The 24,452-nt window shown below is 39.2% G+C and overlaps 2 protein-coding genes and 1 long non-coding RNA gene across 3 annotated transcripts in view; 1 reads left to right on the plus strand and 2 right to left on the minus strand.

Moving 5' to 3' along the window:
- LOC122766985 (glucosidase 2 subunit beta-like) overlaps nucleotides 1-24,452 on the minus strand; it is a 124,022-nt gene that overhangs the window by 64,347 nt on the left and 35,223 nt on the right. The window contains exons 9-10 of the mRNA XM_044022277.1: nucleotides 21,444-21,530; nucleotides 1,664-1,733 (exon numbers count right to left, since the gene is read on the minus strand). Of these exons, the coding sequence (XP_043878212.1) occupies nucleotides 1,664-1,733; nucleotides 21,444-21,530 (157 nt within the window). The remainder of the gene's footprint in view (nucleotides 1-1,663; nucleotides 1,734-21,443; nucleotides 21,531-24,452) is intronic.
- LOC122766987 lies at nucleotides 11,549-13,146 on the minus strand. Its single transcript, XR_006360147.1, has 3 exons — nucleotides 12,870-13,146; nucleotides 11,933-12,013; nucleotides 11,549-11,605 (listed from the first exon to the last, which is right to left on the minus strand). It is a non-coding gene; the product is annotated as an uncharacterized LOC122766987 (long non-coding RNA).
- On the plus strand, nucleotides 13,196-16,136 carry LOC122766986. Its single transcript, XM_044022278.1, has 4 exons — nucleotides 13,196-13,240; nucleotides 13,803-13,916; nucleotides 14,375-14,582; nucleotides 15,660-16,136. Exons 1-4 carry the CDS (start codon nucleotides 13,197-13,199, stop codon nucleotides 16,119-16,121), a joined length of 828 nt encoding a protein of 275 aa, XP_043878213.1. The 5' UTR covers nucleotide 13,196; the 3' UTR covers nucleotides 16,122-16,136.

Raw genomic sequence — 24,452 nt, forward strand, 5'->3', positions numbered from 1 at the left:
CCCACTGGATGGGGTTATTTCTTGTGGGGACAAATGCACGTGTGTGTGCGCGCGTGTGCAGCCAGCCAGGCAGGCATATGGACATGTGTGCATATTCACATCACAGTCTCTGTTGAAGCAGGGGGATGTGGTTGTTAATATGAGCAGCTACAGATTGTGGCCCCATTTTAATTACAGCCGTGACGTGCTAAAGAAGCAACCAGAAGAAGAAAAAAAAAAACCTCCTCCATTAAATCCGCATGTAGGCCTCAGCCTTTTCCCCATCAGATCAGCTGATGACTGCTTTTTTTTTCCTTCTCCCCCTCACTTCCTTCAGAGAATTGGGCTGGTGGTATTTTGGCTGCAAAAAGGAAACCATCGGACGGCAGGGGCATGAATATTCCAAATGACTAATGTTGCACATGCTTATTTTTGACATATCTGGCTTCCGCAGGGAAATAAAACACTTCTAATGCAGGGGGACCATCTGTTATCTGTTGCTGGTGTTTCAGAGCAGGCGGGCTCTGTGAGCTCACACACACAAACACGCTCAACACACTCAACACACGCTTAGAAATACACACATAGGCGTGCGGGCACACGCATGTGCGCGCAGGCAGACAGGTCGCCGCATCCTCACACAGCGCGGGGTGTACATAGACAGCAAGACACACGTGCACACACATGTACAAACAGCACAGTCCACTGGGAGCATGCACAACAGACAGGCTCTAAACTCCTTTACAAATTGAACACTCTATTTTTTTTTTTAATATAATTTAGTATGTTTGTCAAAAGTGCTGTAAATCTCAAGCTGTAGGGTGACAGGGAATGCACACACTTTTTTTTTATGCTAGCCATAAATACCTGGACCTGTCTCGCGGCTGCAGCTGGAGCACAATAATATGCTGGTGGTGTGAAAGGGGAATAAACTAGCTGCATCACCTTGAAAACAAAACAGGAGACAAACAAACAGCCCCCTGCATCAGCCACTCATCTACACTAAGTGCATTCACACTTAGATTTGTTTAGAACAACAGCCGAAGGAAAAGGTGCAGGAGAAAAGGTAAACATAGCTCTTTTACACACGGATAATCGGTTTGTTATTTTCTAACAAGAGCTCATAGGTTCACCGGAATAGCTCTCTGTTCAATAGAATATTTTGGATAACTAAATTTGCTACACAATTCCCTCTAAACTCCAGTGTCTCCACATTTCAAAGGTATAAATTACATTTTATCAAACATCCATGTGACGTCAGTCTGTCTGTATTTGTCTTGTAAACAAAGCTATTTTTAGATCAGTTTTCTCACAATGAAACACAATGCGTGTGTCCTCATAAATGAAGAGAAATCTTTACTAAACAGGTTTTGATTTAATTTACCGTTTGAAAGTATTGTCTATTTTGAGCAACAGTGAATCCCTGTTAGTGGCATAAGGTCAAGGACTCCTGTTATTGCTTGTGTACGGTGACAAGAACAGTAGTCCATTTAACTGGCATTAAAGTATGCATGGAAATATACTGAGTTTACACACATTATTGTCGGTCCACTGTGGGTGACCTTCATGAAGTAAGATACAAACTAAAACTAAATATAATGAAACTTGAGTTACAGTAGACTACTTCATAGAATGAATAGTAGAATAGCAGTAGCTGTGTAGGCAGTAAGGTTAAATAACTTACCTCTGTCAGCAGCCTTTAAATGAGAATCTTCACCGACAGTACTGTCTTCTGAGCCATGTGTGTCTTTGATCTACAAGCACATGACGACAACAGAGAGGGAGGGAGAACAAGGTCAAAGATCTATACACATATAAAACCCATGGCTCCATTAATTTGTACAATGGCAAAAATGCCCTGTGTGTGTGTGTGTGTGTGTGTGCATGTGCGTGCATGTGTGTGTTAGAGAAAGAGAGAGAGAGTAATTTTAATGGATCATTGCAGCTCAATCCTTGACTCTAATATGCACCTCCCAGCAGACGCTGTGCACTTGGAAGTTGCAAAATACAAGGTTCCTTTCTGTGCTCGAGGATCCTCCCAGGAGGCTTTGAAAGACAGTTTAATGATGAAAGACAACATGCATGGATGCTAGTGTTCTGTTTTAGGCCACGTGGGACAAACCTCCAGAGCCAAAAACAATTTAAGGCCTTTCATTTTCTTTTTTTAAAGCGCCACGTTCATTTAGAAAGATTCAAATCACATTGAGGATGCTCACCTTGTGGAAGCCATTAGAGGCAGGGATGTAAATATTAGTGAATGCTACAGTGGAACAATAAAATATTAATATACCAAATATATAAATATTGACATTTATCAGTAGGAATCCACCTGAGGTTAGACAGACCTGTGGTTTTACACTGTGCTATATTCTGCTGTTGATTCTCATATAGGTATTCACCTCTTAAACAATGTGCAAAGACATCTATTCGTTGTGTAGCTTTTATGTTGCAGCAAAGGACTAAATATGACCAAATACTGGGCAGAGAAAATATGGGTCTGATTTGATGACTTGTCACATGCCGTCATCTTTTCCTACAAAGGAAACCAGACTGTAAACTCGACTGTGCAAGTGAGAGGTGTTGGTGAATGCGTCGTGTGACTCACCACCTCTGAGGAGAACAAAACAGAAAAAAGAAAAAAAAGAAAAACCTGCTGAAGATCACTGTGACATTGCATGCAGCCACAAAGCAACTCGGGAAGACTGGATGGAATACAAATGTGAAAAGCTGTCATGTGCAAAGGAAAACCCTAAATGCTACAATGTACAACTCTATTCTGATACTTTCAAGTTAAAATAGTTTATAGAAAACCTCTTAAAGTGCTTGTAACAATTAGAGAAGGCCTAATTCTGAGGTGGTAGATCAACACTGTCAATCACTATAATAAGGTCTATGGTTTCCTCACTTATTATATGTTATACAGTACATTACACTACTTGAATTTCCTTAACTATGTATAAATCATTAATTTTCTACTGTTGTGTTTACTTTCCTCTGGTGCGCAGCAATGAACAAAATGCCATATTCAATAATTGATCAAATAAAGAGGAAAGCTAAAGCTCTCTGTGCTTGACACCATCAGTTCACACACTCGGCGCGGATACAAACGTGAAACAGTTCGTTTAAATGGCATCACCACTTGACAACTGTCTGTAAAATGTCTTTTGAGAGGATTCAATTCTGACAGAGTCACTGAATCGATTGGTTGGTTTTTAATTTAAGTGTTGAGTACATTTTCATTTTACGATATGGGAAAAGTCATTTAGCCAGTTTTCATCATTTAAAAGCTAGTTAACTTCAGATGATGCACTAATCGCAATTATACGACTGGAATTAACCGATTTCTCTACAAAATGCCAATTGAATACTGCTTATACTGCATGACGGCCGAATTATTAAATGGCACCATATCTTCTGTACGGATTTAGTATCACACAGGTAACATGTATAAGCCAACACGTTTAGTTGACCATCAGAAAATCCAAATTATTACGACAGATTTAAAAGATACTGAGGTTCTTCTTCCATTTCTTTTGACTTCTCCCTTTCGGGGGTCGCCACAAAACTGAGGTACTCTCATGGATAATATCCATTACTCACTTAGCAACAATAGCCTCAACAAGATAGGTTTCCTGCTTATATTGATGCACTGTGAGAGGCAGGATTAATGGAGGCATCACTTCAAGCTCAGTCCTCGCAGTCTACCTTCAGTATCATCATCATTCTCCTGTTCTTGTTTGTATCTGAGGACGAGACACCAGCAGTGTAAAGCCTTCGAGCTGCCTCATACGCTTGCTCCCAGGATTCAGCCAGCAAACAAAAACAGGCTCGCTCTTGAAAACTGTCTGCCTTTGAAAGATCTTTATTCTCCATCCCCCAGCTGCTGGAGATGTGTGTAACTGCTTAGGCACACAATGGGTGCACTGCAGGTATTTGTCCACGGAGAGACGAGTCTAGTAAATGAAAGAGGGACACACACAAGCCCAGGAAGAGCCTAATTAATCGACAAGCAGATATTTCTGAATTTATAATCATCAAACAGACTTCATGTTGTTCCTGTACCACCATCCTTCGCCAGCCAATCGTCCCAAGCGACTTACTTAAGAGACTTATCTTATAACTACAGCCCTAATCAGAATAAATGACTAAAAGCTCCAAGGGAGTTGAAGGCTATACACATTTACATCAGAGGAACTGATGCAATTTAAATAGCCGCCTGTGCAAAGACTTATGGTTCAAACCACAGAGAATTCGAACTTATGCTTTCAATTTATTCTTTGTTTTTTGGCAGTCCTATATTCATGATAGCCAAGTAAGAGAGGCACGGCCGCCTCCTATGAGTGCTGCGTTGAATTCCCTCAGTAGTGTGCAGAGTTGGTGATCGTGTCATATTCTACGGAATAGTTTTCAATATATAATGCATCACATGCTTTTGACAGTTTGAATGCACTTCACTTGTGTGTTCCCTTCATTTACTCTCTGTACATCTCTGTGCCATGAAACTTCCTGTCAAAGTTTTCCACTTAATTGTGTCCCTTCTCTTTAGATGAATGTCTTGTACACATCACAGTCAATAAAAGGCTGTGTCTATAGCGCTCTATACTGTAATATACTGTTTTAAAACCGAGGCAAGTGGCTGTTCTGCCTTGTAGTGCGTGTTTTTTTTCCACCCCTGTGGGAAATGTGACATCCCAGACGTGATGGCTAAAGTGTCTTAAGCGATGCGCCAGAAATGATGCTGGAATTTGAACTGCTGCCAAAAATGAAGCAGCTGAAGAAGAAATAAGCGTGTTCACCTTTGTCTTGTGCTCCTAATAATGCCAATCAAAGACAAAGCTGATAAAACCCACATGCATTGCAAAGTCATTTGACCTGGGAGTGAATCTCAGTGAAATGCCTGTTTTAAACCCAGTACAACATGTTTGGGGGTAGCAGTTGCAGCCTAATATTGCTGAATTTTCCAGACTTACAGAGCCTGTAGCTTTAAATGGAGCAATGCCCTTTTTTCAGCCAGTGGTGTAATGCTAGTATGTCAACCAGTTTTAGCCAGTCAGAACGATCGATAGTCAAAGTTTTAAGTTTTGATAACTGCCACAAAGCCCATTACAACAGATGGCACGGACTGTGAAGCCTCGACTCTCTGTGTAAAAAAAAAAGAAGAGTCTAACAGCTCTCTGTAAATCAAAAGAGACAATAGTGCAGCAATTTTAAACCGGCTTTAAAGTCAAACTAGGCTTGATGTGGAGACTTCAGTGTTCACGTCATGACTGGTATTTCTGCAGAAGCACAGAGTTTGGCAGGAGAGCAGTGAGACTCGTGACAGAGTTGCTAATGCAAACTGAACCTGACTGTGACATTTGCAGAGTTTAACTCCTGGAAGAGAGTACAGGGCCAATGCAGTCCCTGGGTAGACCTTCAGTGAAATTCAACATCCAAAACATTAAGTCACGATACCTTAATGGTAAAAGGACTGTCGAGATCTGATCTACCAACAAAAAATGGAAGTTATTTTTAAGTTCTACAGTAAGATCTACATGTAGTGCATCTGGCCTTATGAGTACAAATCTTCTTTGTTCTAGTGGAGGCAGACACTTCTAAGAAACACTAAGATTACTGCTCAGTCAAGCATCGACTACATCACAGTTCAATGAAGGTTTTCCAAATTGACAAAGTGAAGCCTTTTCCCTTATCGCTCATTACTGTGTGATAAAATATATAACACACGTAGCCTGGATGTTAGAGCTCACTGTCAAGCTCGGGGTCAAATTTTCAAGTGACCAGATGGCCGACACAACAGAACTAATAACAATGCTTCTATAAAGTTTCTACAAGAGCACTTCCTGCATTCAGTTTAATTTTGACATATTTGAGAATCTGTGCTTGAAGCATTTAGAAGAAGATCAAGGCAGCACAAAGACAATTGTGTGTGGGTGTAGGTGAGCATGTGAGAGACAGCATGTGTGCTCTGTGAGAAGTAAAATAATGACAGACGAGAATGGATGGCTGGTGATGTGGTGACAAGGAAAGCGACACATATTTTTGGGCCTCAGGCTGGGCAGCTGTGAGGAACTTCTTCCCTCTTATCCCCCCCGCCCCCCGCTCTGTGCCACTGTTCAAACAGAGGACAAAAACGCCCTGAGTGATTTTCCTTTTCCGATGCCACATATGGCTGCTGGCGCTTTCCGCTTCTGTGTCTCCAGCTCGCAGCGAGGAGACTGACGGAATGAGTCATGGTGGTTTTAACGAGTGAACCTTCTGATTAATTTTAATGGCACTTCAAACCAAAATAGTGTCCCAGCAAGAGATTTTCTCAACTACTGTTGCATGTTTTCATGTTTAACTTTCACACAAACTGAGATCTAGTTTAATGCTGTGAAAGATTACAGTGCACAGTGCTGCCCCCTTTTCTATACAAGCCATGTATAGAAATCATGTTTGGACGACAGGCAGAGACTGTTCATAAAAACGTGTCCTCTCGGTGCAGAAAGTGAATTATCTTGAATGGCCATCGGAGGCGACTCCAAGGCAGTCACAGCACAATCATTAGTCTCAGGTCCTCTTCAAAGCAGCATCACATCGGCTGTTTCTCAACACCCAAGTATGTAAGGACGTACTTGCAGACTTCCTTGTTCTACTGTTTGAATGACAGGTGGCGCCAAGCGCTTAAGCCTCATTACAAGTGAAATACTTTTAATAAATGCATATATATTTATTGTTATTATTATTTTTCACGTTTTAAATGTTAACTTAATTTAATTCAATTTAATTAAAATATACAGTGCCATTGAATTGGAGCAGAACTGAGGCTGAAGTGTGGACGTACAGAGAAGTATGCAAGTTGAGACATGGCCATCCATTCATCCAATCATGGTACCATTTTGAGTCAAATAATCACCGACAGGTGGTACCATTCAATATGGTAAATCATGGTTGTGAGTCGGGCCCATGCCCAAAACCAAGATGATTCCTGCCAAAATATTAAACTAGTTGTTCACAAAGCAATGGGTGACATCGCAGTATGTTGCCCCTTATCCGCAAAGTGTGTATTAGAATGTGATCTTAAGCAGCATACTTAGAATTGAAATGTGCAGTCAGCACTAAACTCACAGACATGCTGCATAATTATATGTGACATACTGTAGCTTGAATAAAACCAACAGCCTTATGGAAATGAAGGCTACACATGCTCAACCACACAGCATCTTTCATATGTGACTGACACCCTCGGCTGCATCCTGGGACACCAGTTCAGACAAGAGCAAGAGCCAATTAAAGTAGTTTAATCTTGCAATCCTACGTACTGGATGGAGAGAAAGATGGCAGCTTGTGTGTTGCCGTCACACTTTCAGGTCGTGCCAGTTGGCTTCCCCAACGTGTGACAGCGGCAAGATCCATACAGAGCAGGAACAAGAAAGTAAAGAGCAGAAGGGGAGAACATGGCAGCCGAGGATTACCACCGCTACATCAAACGAATATTGTCACAACAGAGCAACGGAGCCGCTCCTGTTAACTGTGACACCATACAGCTGCTCGTCACACTGAACAAGGAAAGGCGGAAACCTACTGTAAGTCAAGCAAGCACACTGTTTATTAAATAAGAGCAGAAGAGAAGCAAGAAGCTGGTGATGCAGTGGCAGCAGCAAAGCAAGCACACTGTAATGGCGTCAAACCTTTCATCCTTCCATGAAATTGAATGTTGGGGAGGGGAAATGAAGTGTGCCTCTCAATTACAGTATAAGCAATCACTGAAGCTTGCACTTGAGAAATATGATATTGAGTGTTGGTGGTGGCATTTAAGTAGCATTCAAAAAAAACCACCGACGTGATTATTTTGTAAGATTATTTTATGGTTGATACAGCACGTTTATGTAATGTGCTGCTAAATGAAAGGGAAGGCAAGTTGAAAAAAGTAAACGCAGATAGAATCATGAATGAAAATGTATGAAATAAAATAGACAATGTTAACAAAGAAGCTGGTGTTCGCAAAAGTTAAAATGTAAATTTTCTGCATCATCTTCAAAGCCCCTAATCGTGCAACATTCACATAGAGTGCAGCCTGGGCTAAAACAGATTTGTTTCCATATGTTGGTATTTTAACTCAGAGGATCAGATGGATCAGCAGAAGTTCTGTAGTCATACTAAGATTTCAAAGAAAGTGTTAAATCATCAGCAGCCAGACTCAACTGAAAGGGCTGTAGTCTGAGACAGAAGGAAAACAGGAGGGAAAAAAGAAGTGAGTGTCAGGACAACAGACCAAAAGGAGATGCTGTCTCCTAGCAGATGCTGGCGTATGGTCCTGTCAGTCGTCATCCCGTGCAACTCTCCCTCCTCGGCACAGTGAAACTGAGGCAATATACTACATGAAATATTCACAAAAGTTGTCTTTGCTTAAAAAGGATTGGAGAGAGGTGGGAGGGGAGCACAATTCTGGGATAGACAGACAGAGAGTCCCCAAAATGCTTTACTCAGGCATCTCCTTCGGGTGTGGGGTAGCGCACACTGAAACAGAGGCAATGTACCACAATGAAATATTCACCAATACAGTCTTTGCCTAAAAAGGATTGAACAGAGATGATGGAGCAAGAAGAGCTGTGACAGAGATGGTGAGAGTTCCCCAAAAGCTCTTGATGTCAAGTTTGCTTCAGCTTCTGTACATGGCAGGGAGCCCAGCAGGGGTTCCATTAAATGTTCACACAAATGTTCCCTGAACAGCGCATCAGTCTCCATGGCAAAAGCCCCCAGTTCCCTAAAATACTCCATCATGTACTCTAAATACCCAAGGCATGCTTAGGCTACTGTTAAAAGCCCAGGAAAAATGTAATGTAAAGACAATATCTTCATTCAGACTGTTGACATTTAGTGTGAATGTATCTAACCCTAACCCTTATGGAATTACAGGAGACTGGCGTTAATTATGTTAAGAAACCTATGATGACCCATGTTGGTAACCCTTCCTTTTACGGTCCGGTAATTACCAGGTAAGTAGTACCCTCCTGGTAACTGTAGATTATAATCCTCTACCACCCATCAGGGTGTGTAGTTTTGAACATGGTACCTGGCAAAAACTCATATATTTCCCTGATAATTATCAGGTAAATATTGGGGTGATATTAGAGTTTTACAGAGTAGTTACCCTGTAAGAAAGGTGGAATTGTACTGTAAAAGGAAGCGTGGTTTGTTTCAATGATATTACCATGTACTTTCCTTTACATAAAGATACAATGCATTTTGTTACATTCCTTCACACAACCTGTGACAAATACGCAAAAACAGGTGAACTGTCAAAGAGACTAACTTTAATCCTCTTAATCTGCAAAACAGTGAACTTGAAGAGAGGAACTTCAATACTCTTAAAGTGTAAAACAGTGGCATAGCTTTCAAGTGTACTTATATTTCAAAACAAGTAGGGCATGTAATTTAACAACAAAAAAGTGTCCGGTCAGAAGAGGTAGAAATAATCGTAACAAAATAAAACTTTGCTGATCCAAAGTGCAAACTGACAACGCCTACTACAAAATAAAACGAGTAAGGCTGACAACACCCTAGTGGAAATGGCAGTGAGTGGCTAGTCAGCGGTTATTGAACGATATCAAACTCTAGGGGCAAAGAAAGAAATACAAGAAATTTGGCTGAATCCCCACCAGATAAAACAAAAAGACAGTGCAGTAATACATTCAAATAAATGCAATTTTTTTTAATGACATTGAAAGTACTGCATTTTAGAGCTTGATCCCTCACTTTGGCATTTTGTATTTGATAGGGAGCAACTCTGTGGCCTTCCTCATTTTTTAAATTTTTTCCTGCAGGGGTTTATTGGCATCTACAAATGCCTTGCATAATTTTGCGTAGTTCGCTAAAGTCTGTTTTTCTTTAAAGAGGGGCATCTCCCCAAAGTCTGCGCCCTCTGTGGCTATCATGACATCTGCAATGACCGCAGTCCCTGCAATGGTATTCCTGTCCACTCCGAGTTCTTCACAGGTGTTGGTCATGCTGCGGTTTCGCCTGAAGACTTTTAGGACCACTTTGTAGCGGTGGACAACATCTTCTGGGCTCAGAACTACAAAACAGATCATCAAAAGAAAATACAGATTAACACTGTGTAATAATTCCAAATCTATTTATAATCCTGACATGACATGAAGATCAGGGGTTAAACCAGTCATCTTGTGTCTGCAGTGCACTCCTCTTCTTCACTCCATGTTTAAATTGATACAGTTGTGGATACTGTCTAAAGAGCTGTTTCGTAATAAGGCCAGCCTTGACTCTGGTAAATATAGCCTATAAGATTGTGTTTGGGTTGAGGGGAGAGAGTTACCTTAGCATTATGCCACATCAAAAAAAAATCAATACATGAGCACGCTACACTGAAATTATGATGGAAATGTGACTGCAGTGTCACAATAAAAGATGCTTCCACAAACATGAACATCTTCCGTAGACCTTGCTAGGACCATGTGACAGGAGTCTATGCAAAAAGCCATTAGCTACCAGGTCATCTAGCTTCAATGTAATGTAATCAAAATAAATATAACAAATTAAACTTTTCACTTCAATGTATAAAATGGGGTGCATTTACCCAATTGTGGGGGCATTTAAAAAAAATAAAAATAAATGAATAAATGGTGCATAATATTGCTGACTTGTAATGTAAACAACAGTGCTGTTTGTGTGTGCGTTGTTCCAGAAGTAACAGAAATGTGAGCCATCTTTTTCCAGATGATGGGTTACCTCTCTTTCCAAATGATGAGGATTTTTTGGATTTGCTCTTCTTCCAGTCATCATCAGAGGAGTCTGAAGACCCATGTTTTTTGTGTTTCTTCTTACACTTCCTCTTCCGATCCTCATAGGGGTCATCTGAGTCAGAAGAGTCAGAGGAAACCCCATTTCTCATTTTGCGTTGCCCTTAAATTTAGAAAAATAAAATGTTAGAAGTTACCAAATCTATGAGTTTGAGTATGAGTTCTCTTTATTATCATTATTATTTTCATTTATAACATGAAAAGAACAGCAGCATCACAAAATCAGGGAAAACAGATAAGGGGGGCTGGGGTACAGTACTTAAAAATGTGACATCACGTCACCCCACCATAATCAAAATAAATATTTTTCTGATTTTGTTGTAGTGGTCGTAGGTAATTCTAAAAAAAAATTGTGGGCAACCTTGGTTCCACAATGGTTGCAGTTGCAGAAATACATCAGCCCTGCATCCAGAGAGACAGCAGACAGCGGGGGTTTGGGGATTTCAAGTCACTGACTAAACACTCTTTCAGTGATTGCTGTCAGAATATAGAGCCATTTAAAACTTATTTTAACACGAAACAATTGCTGGATGTTCCTTTAACTAATCAAGACTCCTTTAGATTGTATTTACAGCCTACCATGTTGGTTTCTGGGGGAACAGTATAGATACCTTTTGATGTTGTGTGGCCGACCTCTGTGTGGACAGCCTTCTCTCGGTTGAAGTCACGCTGCTCTTTTAGCAATCGGTTCTCCTCTTTCAAGAGACGGATTTCTTCCTTCAGTAGCTGGTTCTCCCCTTTTAATTTTTGAAAGTCATCCTTTAACTTTTCCATGGTAGGTGCCTTTGTTGGTGCTTTTGTTGGAGCATTTTGTTGACTCTCTTCAACTACAAAAAGTGCAAAAAGACATATTAAATACTTATTATGTTAAGATTATCATATTATTTCACCGTGTTCACTCCCAAATTTGTGTTCAGTCATAAGCTATTCTATTTCATTTACACTTCTAAGCTTTGTAGGTCCCTGAATACCCAGGTATGTGAACTAAAATTAAGATAAAAATCATTTAGGGGGTTTAGCTCGTCTTTAAGAATAGAGTTCCTGACAGCCTGGCCCCATGCAAGACCACTGTATGTACAACAAAGATTGAATAAAAAGCCGTTAGTTTATGGTTAAGACTGGCTATGGTGAAAACTTAAAATGGTTTATCTTACCACCATTGTCAGACAACATTGCAGGGTTCTCCTCTGGTGTGGTGTGCTGCTTTCTTTTGGTTTTGTGTGTGGTCGGCATGACTATAAGGGGTAAAGAAAATAAATTAAGAAACATTTTTCAGAAAGTAAAAAAACATTTGTAAACATTGTCAAGAGAATTTCATCAAAAAAACGCCACTTATAAGTAGTAGTGAAAATAGACAATCTAGTTCACAATGCATGTGTGTATTTAATATATCTTCTGTATGAATAGAAAATTCTCAGCTATGATAAAAAAAATCTCTCTGAGAAGTCATAGGCTTAATGTATCTCTAGTATATAATAATATACATAAATAATAGGGTTCTATCACGGTAGTTCTCAAAGTGATGCAGCTGATGCTATTATATTGTTTACATTTCACAGAATTGAATCTCATTACAGCTGATTTTACCTCAGGTAACATCACCTGAACATTTGATTTCATGTCAATACTTCACTGATCATGTGGCTTGTAATGTAGCAGCTAATAAACTAGTGTGAATACAGACAGCTGATAAACGTAGGGAAGCTAAAGACAGACTGACAGCTCAGGACAATATAAATGGAGCATATACAAATGTATGGACTCACACGGTTCGACCATGTGTGTGACGCATCAGACAAATTCCGGTGTTAAACGTGAACACACGACACCTGACATGTACTGAGAATATTATGTGAGAGTGGAGTCTGTGTCTGGAGAGTGTCTTTCTCACCTTCAACCAGAAAACCATCGGCTCTCTCTTCCACTTTCTGTCTGTCTTTGCTACACGCGGTGCAGAGCGCGCGTAATCTCTCTCTCTCACTCGCTGTCTTTCTCTCTCTTCCTCACAAAGTTAATCAAGACTCTAAGAAGTCCAATTTATCCAAAAAGTTCAAGGGAATGGAGAAAAAGGGGGTCGCATGTCTTTCTTACCAAGGTGGATGTATTGCAGAAGATCCGTGGGTGGTGGTCCGACTCCAACTTGCATCCTAGTTTTTCTCCCCCTGCCTCCTCGCGTTATTCCGAGTGCTACGTATCATGCGTCATTACGTATGCTCCGTTGAATGCCCGCGAAAAGCGCAATTTCCTCGGAGATGCTAGCCTGTGCAGTTTGAGACAGACTACTCTGGAAAGCGTAATATGACTTTGATAAGAAGATTACATGAGAGGACAGCGCAAGGACGTAAACAGTTGATAGGATGGCTCCAGGAGGAGAGGCTATTGGCAAAGAAAAAAAGATGCCCTGTTTGCAACAACAAAATGAAATTCAAAAGAACGAACACGACCAAGGACGGCTATCGATGGTAAGGGATGAGCATCATTGCCACACATTATTATTAGTATTATTAATATTATTGTTATTATTATTATTACTATTATTGTTATTATTATTATTATACATTGAAGTCAATGGCAAGTTACATGTATTTCCCCCCTAAAAATGACCATATTGACAATCTAATGTTAATCATAATGTATGTTACTTCTTCTAACTATCTTTACAGTGCATACTTGCTATGTTGAAGGAATGATTGGAATACATTTTTAACAAGACTGCAAGAATAGTACAGCAAATATAGTTTAACAATTCATGTTAACCTCTTTGGCACTTGAGGCCCTGTATACTGGTCCCGTTAAGGTTAGGAAAATGTTTAGACCTTTTTGCAAAATCTTTGCAAAATACCCACTTTGAAAGCCTCTGCTCTAGATTGCTTTCTGACTTAACCCAAAAAGTTGCTAAATATCACAAGTCAAAAGAATAGCAAAAAAAAAGTACAACACAATTAAAAAACAACACAATGCAAAAAATTTAGCACAAAAAGCCTGGGTCTTGTTTCAATTGTGGTCATTTATGTTATGTTACAGGAGCTGCAGAAAATCCTTTCACAGGGGCAGGAATATCACAAGGTCCATCAGAGATGGCTCAATATTCTCCCGGTCTCACATGTCATTATCATCATGGATGAAAATTATGCACAGGTTGGTTGCTCTGTCTCTCCCTCTCACTTCTATTTAAATGGCTTTGTAGGCATGATGTAACACTACATATTTTGACAAGTTAAACATTTATGTCTTATGCTCTCTCTCAAGATGCATACATGTGTTTTGTTACATAATAATAAAGCCCAGTGAGAGCTGATTAAATCAACATTGTTTTTTTTTTTTCATCTTAGTCAATTTCATTTTATCTTTAATCTATTCCAATCAGGCTGACCTGATACTGTACATGCAGATACCACATGTACACAGTGTGTTTTAATATAAATAGCCAAATGCATACACACATATTGCATAGTCAATCAAAAAATACAAGAAATCACACATGTTCATCCATCCCAACATCTGAGGCACCAATAAAACTGTAATTACCCCTCCCTGACTCCAAAACTCTCCCATCCTTGTTGCTAATATGTAGTTGTCCTCTTTATTTGGGTCAGTTTGTCACAGGGTTTGAGGAGAAGACATGTGGATATGCTAGAGGATGGAGTATGTGGGAGCAGCAAATCACTGACTAGGGTGACTACACTTCTACGTGAAATTTGCTGTGCAGCAGTCAGACGACTGGAGAGAAGAAGGGAAATGCGAATTGGAGGGAGAAGAGCTTTCGTAGCGATAGATGAGAGCAAGTTCAGACACAAAAGAAAGGTAAGCTTATATTTTGTTCATAAAATGTCAATTTCTGTTTTGTGTTGTACGGTGCAGTAGCTGTTTAAACAAGGACAATAGATTTTAAAGAAATGAAAGGGATAGTCCACTCAAAAACATCTACAATCTATAAAAGGTTCAACTTAGGGGTGGGACGAGATCTTGCAAAATTAATACGTCGTGAGGAAATATAAAATATATATACATTTAGGAGATAACTTTTGGACCCACTGTCTAAAACCTGGGTAGCATGTCAAAAAACATTAATTACTGCATAAAGTTGCTGAAACGAACAACAGTGTTTTTTGTGCAAGCCTGGTCTTTAGTGTTTTCTTCTGGAAAACAACTTGCAGGTGCTGAGTGTGTGTTAGAGATGGAAATTAATTATTTTAATGAAAATAAAAAATGTTGTCCCTGGATGATGATCTTTACTTTATGGGCATTCTGGGATTTCTTGGAAGGTTTTTTTGACCACTGACCACAAAATTTCTATACTGCCTTGATCCTCGCAATTTCATTGTACAACAAAAAACAAACAACAAAAAAAAAAACTTGTACATCGCACTTATGACTAGCACTTCATAGTTTGTTCTACTTGAAGCTCTTACTTACTTCTAGCTCTTATTTGTACCCAAATATTTAAATGCACTTTTGTAAGTCGCTTTGGATAAAAGCGTCTGCTAAATGACATGTAATGTAATGTAATGTACATTCCATTGTACATTCCATCTTACCTTTACCTTATCTATGTCTCAGAATATGCCATGCGGGGGTAGTGAATTTGGAGAAAAGGCCCTTGAAAGTCCTTGAAAGGTCCTTGAAATTGATGTAGGTGTGGGAACCCTGATCCAAATGCCTATGCCAAATGGCGTCTACATGGAAAAATCTTACTAGATATATGTTTTTATTAAAAAGTAAAAGTGTTGAGCTAGCCCTATGAATTGGTCATATGCCAGGCAGTATTAACATGATCATGGAGGTTGATCAACAAGCACCAAAGTGATTGCGACTTTAACATTCTCAAATGATGCATTTAAGTTGGACTGCCTTTAAGCATGACATTTTGTTTATTTTCAGTATGGACTTGGACGATTTGGAAAGACCTGGCGACGTCGCTCGTGGGTCTTTGGGATGATGGAAGTCAGGCGGTCCCGTAGACGCCCTGTTTTAAAACTGGTTGAAACTCGATCCAGGAGGACATTGCTCCCAATCATTAGAAAATATGTTAGACCTGGAAGTGAAATCATTAGTGATTGCTGGCGTTCCTACAACCGGTTGTCCCATGACGGCTACATACACTACCAGGTAAATCACCAGAGGTATTTTGTCCACCCTGGGACTGGTGCCCATACGCAGCACATTGAACGGGCGTGGCGGACTTATAAGGAGGACATCTACAGGTACAGGGGGAACCTGACAGAGAAGGCCTTGAAGATGAACTTAAGGTTCATTGAGTGGAACCACTGGCTCGGGAAAGAGCATAGGGAGGGCATTCTTGGACGCTTATTTAAAGACATAAGAGCATTTTACAAAGTGTAACCAGTGATGAAGTACTGTACTGCGTTGTGTTCACCTCTGTTGTCATCGTTTTCTGATTGAATAAAACACTAGTTAAGTTTACTTTATTGATCCTGCGGGGAAATTTGTATTCTTTATGGTGCAAAGGCTCAAAGGCTTTCTTTTATTGTACAGCTTCCACTTACTTTATAAATTGTAGACTTTCCTGGTAAGATTGCAGAACATTTTCAAAAAGCAGATTTATTCCAAAGGATATTGTAAGAACATGGTAATTGTACAGGAACAAACAAGGCTTACTTTTACAGTACAGTTACACCTTAATTACTGGGTAACTTGCAAGGTTTCACTTGATAATGTTTTGGAATCTATGTGGAACAAGTTCCTTATTACTGGGCAAAAATCTACTAAATACTGGGTAAATACCTGGTAATCACTGGGGAAGTATGAATTATTGCCAGGTAACACTGACACAGTAAAAACTACCGTATCTGTAACACCACTACTAATTGCCAGGAAAGTACATGGTAATATCATTGAAACAAACCACGCTTCCTTTTACAGTACAATTCCACCTTTCTTACAGGGTAACTACTCTGTAAAACTCTAATATCACCCCAATATTTACCTGATAATTATCAGGGAAATATTTGAGTTTTTGCCAGGTACCATGTTCAAAACTGCACACCCTGATGGGCGGTAGAGGATTATAATCTACAGTTACCAGGAAAGTACATGGTAATACCATGGAAACAAACCACGCTTCCTTTTACAGTACAGTTCCACCTTCCTTACAGGGTAATTCACAAGGTTTTACCTGATAATGTTTTGGAATGTACATGTTACACATTTGTAATTACTGGGTAAATACCAGTTAATATCAGCATAAATACATAGGGGTTATTGGGTAAATTGTAACTACTGGGTAATTAGAAAGTAATTACTTAGTAAATAGTTGCAAGTTATCAGGTTAATTCTGGGTAATTACCAGGTAAATACCAGAGTCATTACTACCCTCACTGTCACCACACAGGTTCATTGGTAATACATAATCAATAATAATATCATAATTCCTGGAGAAATACATGGTAGTTTGCAGTATATATCTAGTAAATACTAGGTAACTAGTTGGTATTTACCAGGTAATTATCAGATAACTACAGGTAAATATGTGATCATTTTTGAGTAAATACCTGGTAATTACCAGGTAAATACCAGGTAAGTTATTATCACCCTAACAAAGTCACATATAGACAGATTCAGCGGGTTTATAGTCTACAATATGCAATTGCAGGATATCTACCAGGTAATTTTTGGGTAAATACGTGGTAGTTGTCGGGAAAATACCAGGTAACTTGTTGGTATTTACCAGATAAATATCAGGTAAATATTTTTAACTATGGGTTTAAAATCTACAATATACATCTAAATATACATATATATCTACCAGGTAATTATTGGGTAAATGCCTGGTCGTAGTCAGAAAAATATCTTGTAAATACTGGGTAATTACCTGGTAAGTACTTGGTAATTACAATGTAATTACATTTAATTACACTGTTATTACTTAGTAAATACATCTTATTACCAGGTACTTACCTGGTAATTACCGGACCGTAAAAGGAAGGGTTACCAAAATGTTCATTAATGACCCTATTTCACCGATAAAATGTAGATGTGTTTCATAAGTAAATTAAAATACAGTTGACATGACAAAAAGGATGACGTAATCTACTGACACTTTGATCAACAAACAAAAAATATCAGGGAGGGTTGAACTGGGAAGAGAAGCAAGCAGAAAACCTATCAGACTAATCTCTTTGCGAGGTACAAAGGTTAGGTTGATCTACCTCAAGGACACAGTAGGGAAGCGGCAGAAATACACATTAGGAATAAAGAGAGGAGAGACGGCATAATTATGGTTGAATTTTGAAAAAGTGCGACATTTGGGAATTACGGAAGACAAAATACCAAAAGAAAAGATGTGAAAATAAAGTTGTGTCAGGCCAAGTAAAAACCATTACGTCATGATTTAAACCCCATACAGTTAAATCATTTTACACAAATATGGGGCAAAAGCAATGTGCTGTATAAGGTTGCATCAAGCAACATGAATGTGTATCTCTTCAAATGTTATTTAGTCAAACCGAGGACAAAGCAATGGAAGGCAGATTGAAGTCATATTACAATTAGAGGAAAAAGACTGAATAATTAACTCCTAATTAGGTTTATTAGAGATGTGCCGATTCATTAGCAGCCATTTTATCTGTGATGGCCTGTGTTGCCAGGATATGTGTTATGAAAGGAACGCAAGCATGGTGTGGAGAGTGGACTGCAAACACGCCATTAGCCGCCGCAGCTTCAGTGCAAGGCTTCAGCACGACAAAATTAAACACAGTCCTTTTGAATCTGTGTGAAAAGGTCACATCTGTCACCAGTCTAATACACAGTAATACATTCTGCACATGCACTGATCCGGAGCTTTGATGTGCGCGTGTCAAAAAATGTGAACAAACAGTGTCACATGTGAAATGAATCGCACGATCGACTGGCGTATAATGGATGGGCTTTAATCATGCAGTGAAGAGCAAGAAACCAAGAGGAAACTCAAACGCTTACGGGTGGCTTATGAATCCTTGAGGACGTTAGACGTCATGTGTAAGGACCATACAGAAACTCACAGCTTCCTGCAGTATCACAAGCAAATCGTGTGATTGCTGGATAAAAAGTGCTTATTTTGATTACTAGATCAACTCACGATTAAATATAAAAAAAATAAAAATATAAAAGAACATCATCTTCAAAATAGCAAAAGAAAGGATGTGCACAACGATGGTAAGAAGTGAGGCACAAGGTACTTGAGCTATAAGATTTCTCAGTACACTCATCAACAACCAGCCTGTTTTCATACATAAAAAATCGGATTTGTGCGTCACAGATGGTCAAACAAGCCTTTAAGCACCTATTTGCTCCATAGCGAAGGCCATAAATAAATAAAAGGACTAGAGTACTAAAAATTTATCTTTATAGCCCTTTGTATTTAGTCAAAGACATCAATTGTCATCTTAAAAAATATAGGGTTTTTTTTTTAGAAAAAGCTTATCTGTGAGCTCTCAGGTTATTTTTTAAACTTAAAAAAAGAAGTCAGTGTTTCATAAGCAAGAGACATATTCTTATGTTTCACTTGGTTTTTCATGTTAATCCATGAATGTGGAACCAAATAAAAATCTTTTACCTAAATACTAAAACCTACATGACTATAATTCAAATGGGATTATTTTTTGTTCCGTTTCACATACAATATAGTGATCTTTAACGTCTCCAGTTGGGTGTCACTGTCAGGTTAGTCCTGACCCGCAGCTGAACATGAAAGTGTGTATGGGTTGAAATCAAATCCGATTAAAGCATTTCATGGAAACTGTAGTTCTGGTCCAAAGCAGGTTCCTACCTTACTTTACAAAAAAAGCCTTTATTTTCCATTCAAATACTGAGCATGCTAGTTTATTTTGTTCAAATGGAAACATATAGATTTATTTATAATTGTATGTATAAGGTATTAAAAAAAGTATTATTTTGCTTTGCTGTAGGTTTGGTGATACTTGTCGGCATCACAACTCAGAGCGGTGCTGCTTTTGCAAACAATAAAGTGCAAATAAATTCCATATGTATGTCTGTTGTGTTTTCTTAGAAAGACGGAGGACATGAGTCTGCCTTACAATCCTCATTCTATGATGAAGCAACACCAAGATAAGCCAGGAGAATTGTGAAATCTAATCTGAACCCCAGTGGTTTTTTTGTCTATGGAAATGGCTAACGTCTTATCAGCAGAGTGGGTTATTTGAGCAGATTCATGCTGTGGCTTAGTGAAGGGACTCAATCACTGTGACCCAGCGATAGGCCTCACTGTCGTCCTCTCCCTCTCCCATCTTTTTATCTGGAGGAGCGGAAATGAAAGGATGGTATCTCGCACTCTCTGCATCTTCGGTTCAGGAGATGGAGAGAGGCGCGGACATTTTCTTCTTGGCTGTAGCTGACAGACGAAAACGTGGTTTATAAATCTGTGCTCAGAATGAAATATGCCCAGCAGTTTAGGGACTCTAAATTAACACAACCCCAAGAAAGGTTTTATGCTGTAATTTGTGCTGAGGGTGTCATGGTAGGATACAAACCTGAGATAAATCTAATCACACTTCGGTAAATTAAGAAGCTTCACAAATCACCAGCAGCAATATTTACAGCTGGAGAGTTTCATAAACAAGCTGTGTTTATGAAACTCTCTAGCTGGTTTTAGGTATGGATAAAGACGTTGATTACTTTGATTAACGTGTAACAGAACGGCAACATTTTGCATTCATTCACTCAGAGGTAAGATGTATGCACAGTGCTTCAACATTGGTACACTTTGACGTATAGATTTACACCATCAACCAACCAACCCACCACAGGCTTGTCCTCACAGTCTCACACTATTATAGTAACCAAGTCAAGCTAAATCCTGCTTTTTCAACAACACCTCAGCTTTTCTGATCTACACAGACATGGGGCATTATGGATAACTTTAGGTTAAAGAACAAAGCAAACACATCCACCTCCCATTGCTCAGTGATGCATAAACACTTCAGATGATCAAGAAAGCAGTTTTAAAACAAAGACTAAGAGCTCACAACCATGCTAACAGCTCTTTAAAGTTACACTAGGAACACACTTTAAGATATCAGACCCCTGAAGACAGGTTTGGATACATTTTCTGAAATGATATTGTGGTATAGGTAGTAAATTAAGCTAATGGCTCTCCTGTCTATGTTGAACGCTCCCTGTTCAGTGCAGACGATGCCTTAACATAACACTTATTTTGTAGCTACAGGAAATGTCAGGTGATTACCATATTATAATTACATTATATTTTGTGAGGACCGATTTTATGGAAAATCACCCAAAAGTTAGGATATTTCAGAAAGGACTTCAGTGACGCACCACTGACCTATATACCGGTTAGCATTAATAAAAATAATTACTAAAAGTAAATTTATTAATAAAAAGAAAACCATAAAAAACAACTGTGACAAATGCAATTTCCAGGAAGAGCCCATTCCAACAATTATAGGATCCACAAATAGTCACTACTGTATGTCACAAAGGTTCCAACAGAAAGTGAATAATTTGATGTGGAAAGTGTGGTAAGTGAGGCAATGAATTGTGCTTTGCTGGTTTCTGGAGTAAGTGGGACAATCCACGGAATAAAGGATTGAGGCATAAGAATTGAAAATACACATTGGAAAAGGTGGAAAAAGCAGAGACAGAGAGAAAGGAGGGGGTGTTGGAAAAATTTAGAATAATGGAGCTCACCTTGACACGGTCTCCTTTTGTCAGGATGTCCCAAAGTGTGTGTCGAAACTTTGTGAGATCCATCTGATGGGCTCCTCCCAACAAAGCCTGGGGAAATGAAGTGAGGTCTTTTTACAATTACTCAGTCAAATGGCATTTAAACACATTCAATGTGTAAACACAGTATAAAAGTCTCACATCACACATTCTCACTGGCGTTCAGCATAAAAGGATTTTTTCTTCTCTTGTAACTTAATACAAACCTAATACACAACCTGCACTGCAAATATTCAAGTCTTCACTACATTGTGACTCATATATCTCAAGATGTCCACGAGCTTACGATATTGCATCTTTTGTCGAGAGTCCGTTGGCCCCACAGGTACGGACGTGAATTACATAACTGATAATGAACAGTGTATCATCCCTCTCACATTCAGCTCACCTCCCAACTATCTCTGCTGCCATATCTGCTTATCCATTCAAGTCACTCTCTCATTAAATCAGCCTTTACAGCCTAACAGAGGAAGTTTACTGCCTTTAGAAGTCAAATACCATTCATCACAGAGAAGGCTGGCTGTACTTATATGGATATACTGCATGTTTTAATTCACTGGTGGACAAACATATCATTCATCCTAACTGAATAAACATAGACTATTGCAAGTAAAAAAAAGGGGCAACACGGAGTGAGGAGCAAATTAATCGGCTGCTTCTGCCAGCTGAAATTGAAGTCAGTGAGGCAGTGTGCACCAGTGGATGCCCATCAGTCACAAGTGCTTGTGCGAGGCCAGAAAAAGCTGAATGTGACGCTCCTGCACATTGGGAGGTACAGAATGAGGACAGAGGGGTGGAAGATGGTGCAGTTTCCAGTGTTTATTCATCTGAATCCGTGTCCCCTGGAAGCCATTTTGGCAGCGATGCATCACAGTGGGCGATGACCTTTAGATACTATGCACAATTAAGCTAATAAACACAACTGTGTACCGGGACACTTGGACTGGAAGGCAGGTGCTGTGAATCACCTTGGACGTGAGTGAGATCTTTTGTGCTTAGGTCGTCTTTTCAAACCCCAACTGAAATGTATTTGGTTGAAACAAAGGAAAAGGGCCATCAAGGAGGAAATGAGCTGAATGGGAGGTTTTGTTTGCAGCTGAAGTTTATTCGACCTTTGAGAAGTCAGCAGCCAAAGTTTGGTCAGATACTGTGGTAAGAGCAAAAAAAGAGATTTACTAGCTCTATTTCCTCATTTTCTAAATTTTGAAGTGTTGCTTACACAAATTCAGACATTTAAAGATGTGGGCTGTCAGAGGTGGTGATGGGTAATGTGGAATATATTTTGAGATTAAAAACTATGCTCATATTGCTACCATCTGTTCAAAAACCATAGAAACACATAAGCTTTTCCTGTTTTACCAATATCTGAAGTAATCCTATATATTATAATTTTTTTTTTCCATAGACATAATCTTATAAGTATCGGACCACTTATATTCGACTAACATTGATGCTAAACATGCAACATTTCAGCTAGCTGAAAAATAACAGCTGTAAGTTGTGCACTTCGAGTAAAGACAGGAAACAAAAAAACAAACTTTTGAATGAAGAGAATAAAGGAAAGAAATCTTGTCACTGAACTTCACACATGTATTACTTTAATACGCATTATGTGTCAGAACATTTCGTCTGTACACCCTGTCTGAACTGCAATTTATGAGATTTGACTCCTGTCATGAAAATTCTGCAACAGTTCTGACAAATAAGCTCTACATTTGATTTAGTCCACGGGCACTGATATAACTGTATGCAAAGATATTGCTTTACAGGGAGAAAGAGAAGAGAGGAAAGATCAAATAACATGGTTACATACTGTGCTATGTTATTTGATAGTTCCAGCTTGTTCCAGGCGCACAGTTGTTCTACAAATACCACTTATATCCACCTGGCAAGACAATATTGGGTTTCCTGTCGCAGTTATGAAATGTATCACCTTGCAAATATATGGAAACAGCACAAACAAAAAGATGAGACAGCTATTATAATGAAGTTGCACAAATAGAAAATATTACATCTCCCACACAGTATTTAAGGACATAAAGCATGTGTGTGCATGCTGTATGAATAAGCAGAGAGTCGCATACACGTAATAAAGCTGTCAGCCACTTATATCGATTTGCCTCATTTAAGCATCCCTGTCAACTCAGTTTGGGCATTTATCCTTCACTCAGTTGGATACTAAGAAACAAAGACAGCAGAGCAGCATGTTGTTCAGAGGGATAGGTATTCACTAGTGGATGGGAACTCTTGACCAAATTAAAAGAACTCCTTGCAGGTACGCAATATGACATACTTAACAATCACCTTTAAGTCCAGAGGTCCATTTTTAAGCCCAGATGGGTTTCAGTGAAACGTTCACTGGTAACTTCAGATAAGAACAAGTTTAATTTGAAGAGAGATTATCAATGCAAACCTGAAATGTCTGCCTCGCACGGCTCTGTGGAATCACTATATTCCTCTACCTCGACAGTAATTGTATCGCCCTTTTTGAGAAGTGACATTAGTCAAGTGGAAGACAAAGGTACGACTGCTGCAATATTAACATTTTTGTTATTCAAATCAAGAAAGAAAAGACACCTCTTCGTGTTCTGTTTGAGTTCCTGAGAGGAGAAGTGGAAACGGGGGAAAATGATACTAAATAAGTGAGGGAAGAGATGACAAGCTATTTGCTGACATCTCATTAAAATGTAACCAACGCAGGGGAGCTTTTTACAAACTAAACACATGTTTACAGTAATTGTGACTTAAGCATCAATTGATGCGTCCCTGAAGCTGATAATAATCTTGCAATGTAGTGGGCTGATTGGACCACCTGAAGCAAAGTGATTAAGCAAAGCAAAATCAAAAGTTCATCTAAAAGTGTTTGTGTGGATACAGTGGCAGTGCAGGGACATAAGGGGGCAAGGAGCATTTATCCTGTATAACACATTTTTTCATCCATCCATCCATCAGCTGACATAGGGCGATAGGCAG

The sequence above is a fragment of the Solea senegalensis genome, linkage group LG3 (assembly GCF_019176455.1).
Source record: "Solea senegalensis isolate Sse05_10M linkage group LG3, IFAPA_SoseM_1, whole genome shotgun sequence".
NCBI lineage: Eukaryota > Metazoa > Chordata > Actinopteri > Pleuronectiformes > Soleidae > Solea > Solea senegalensis.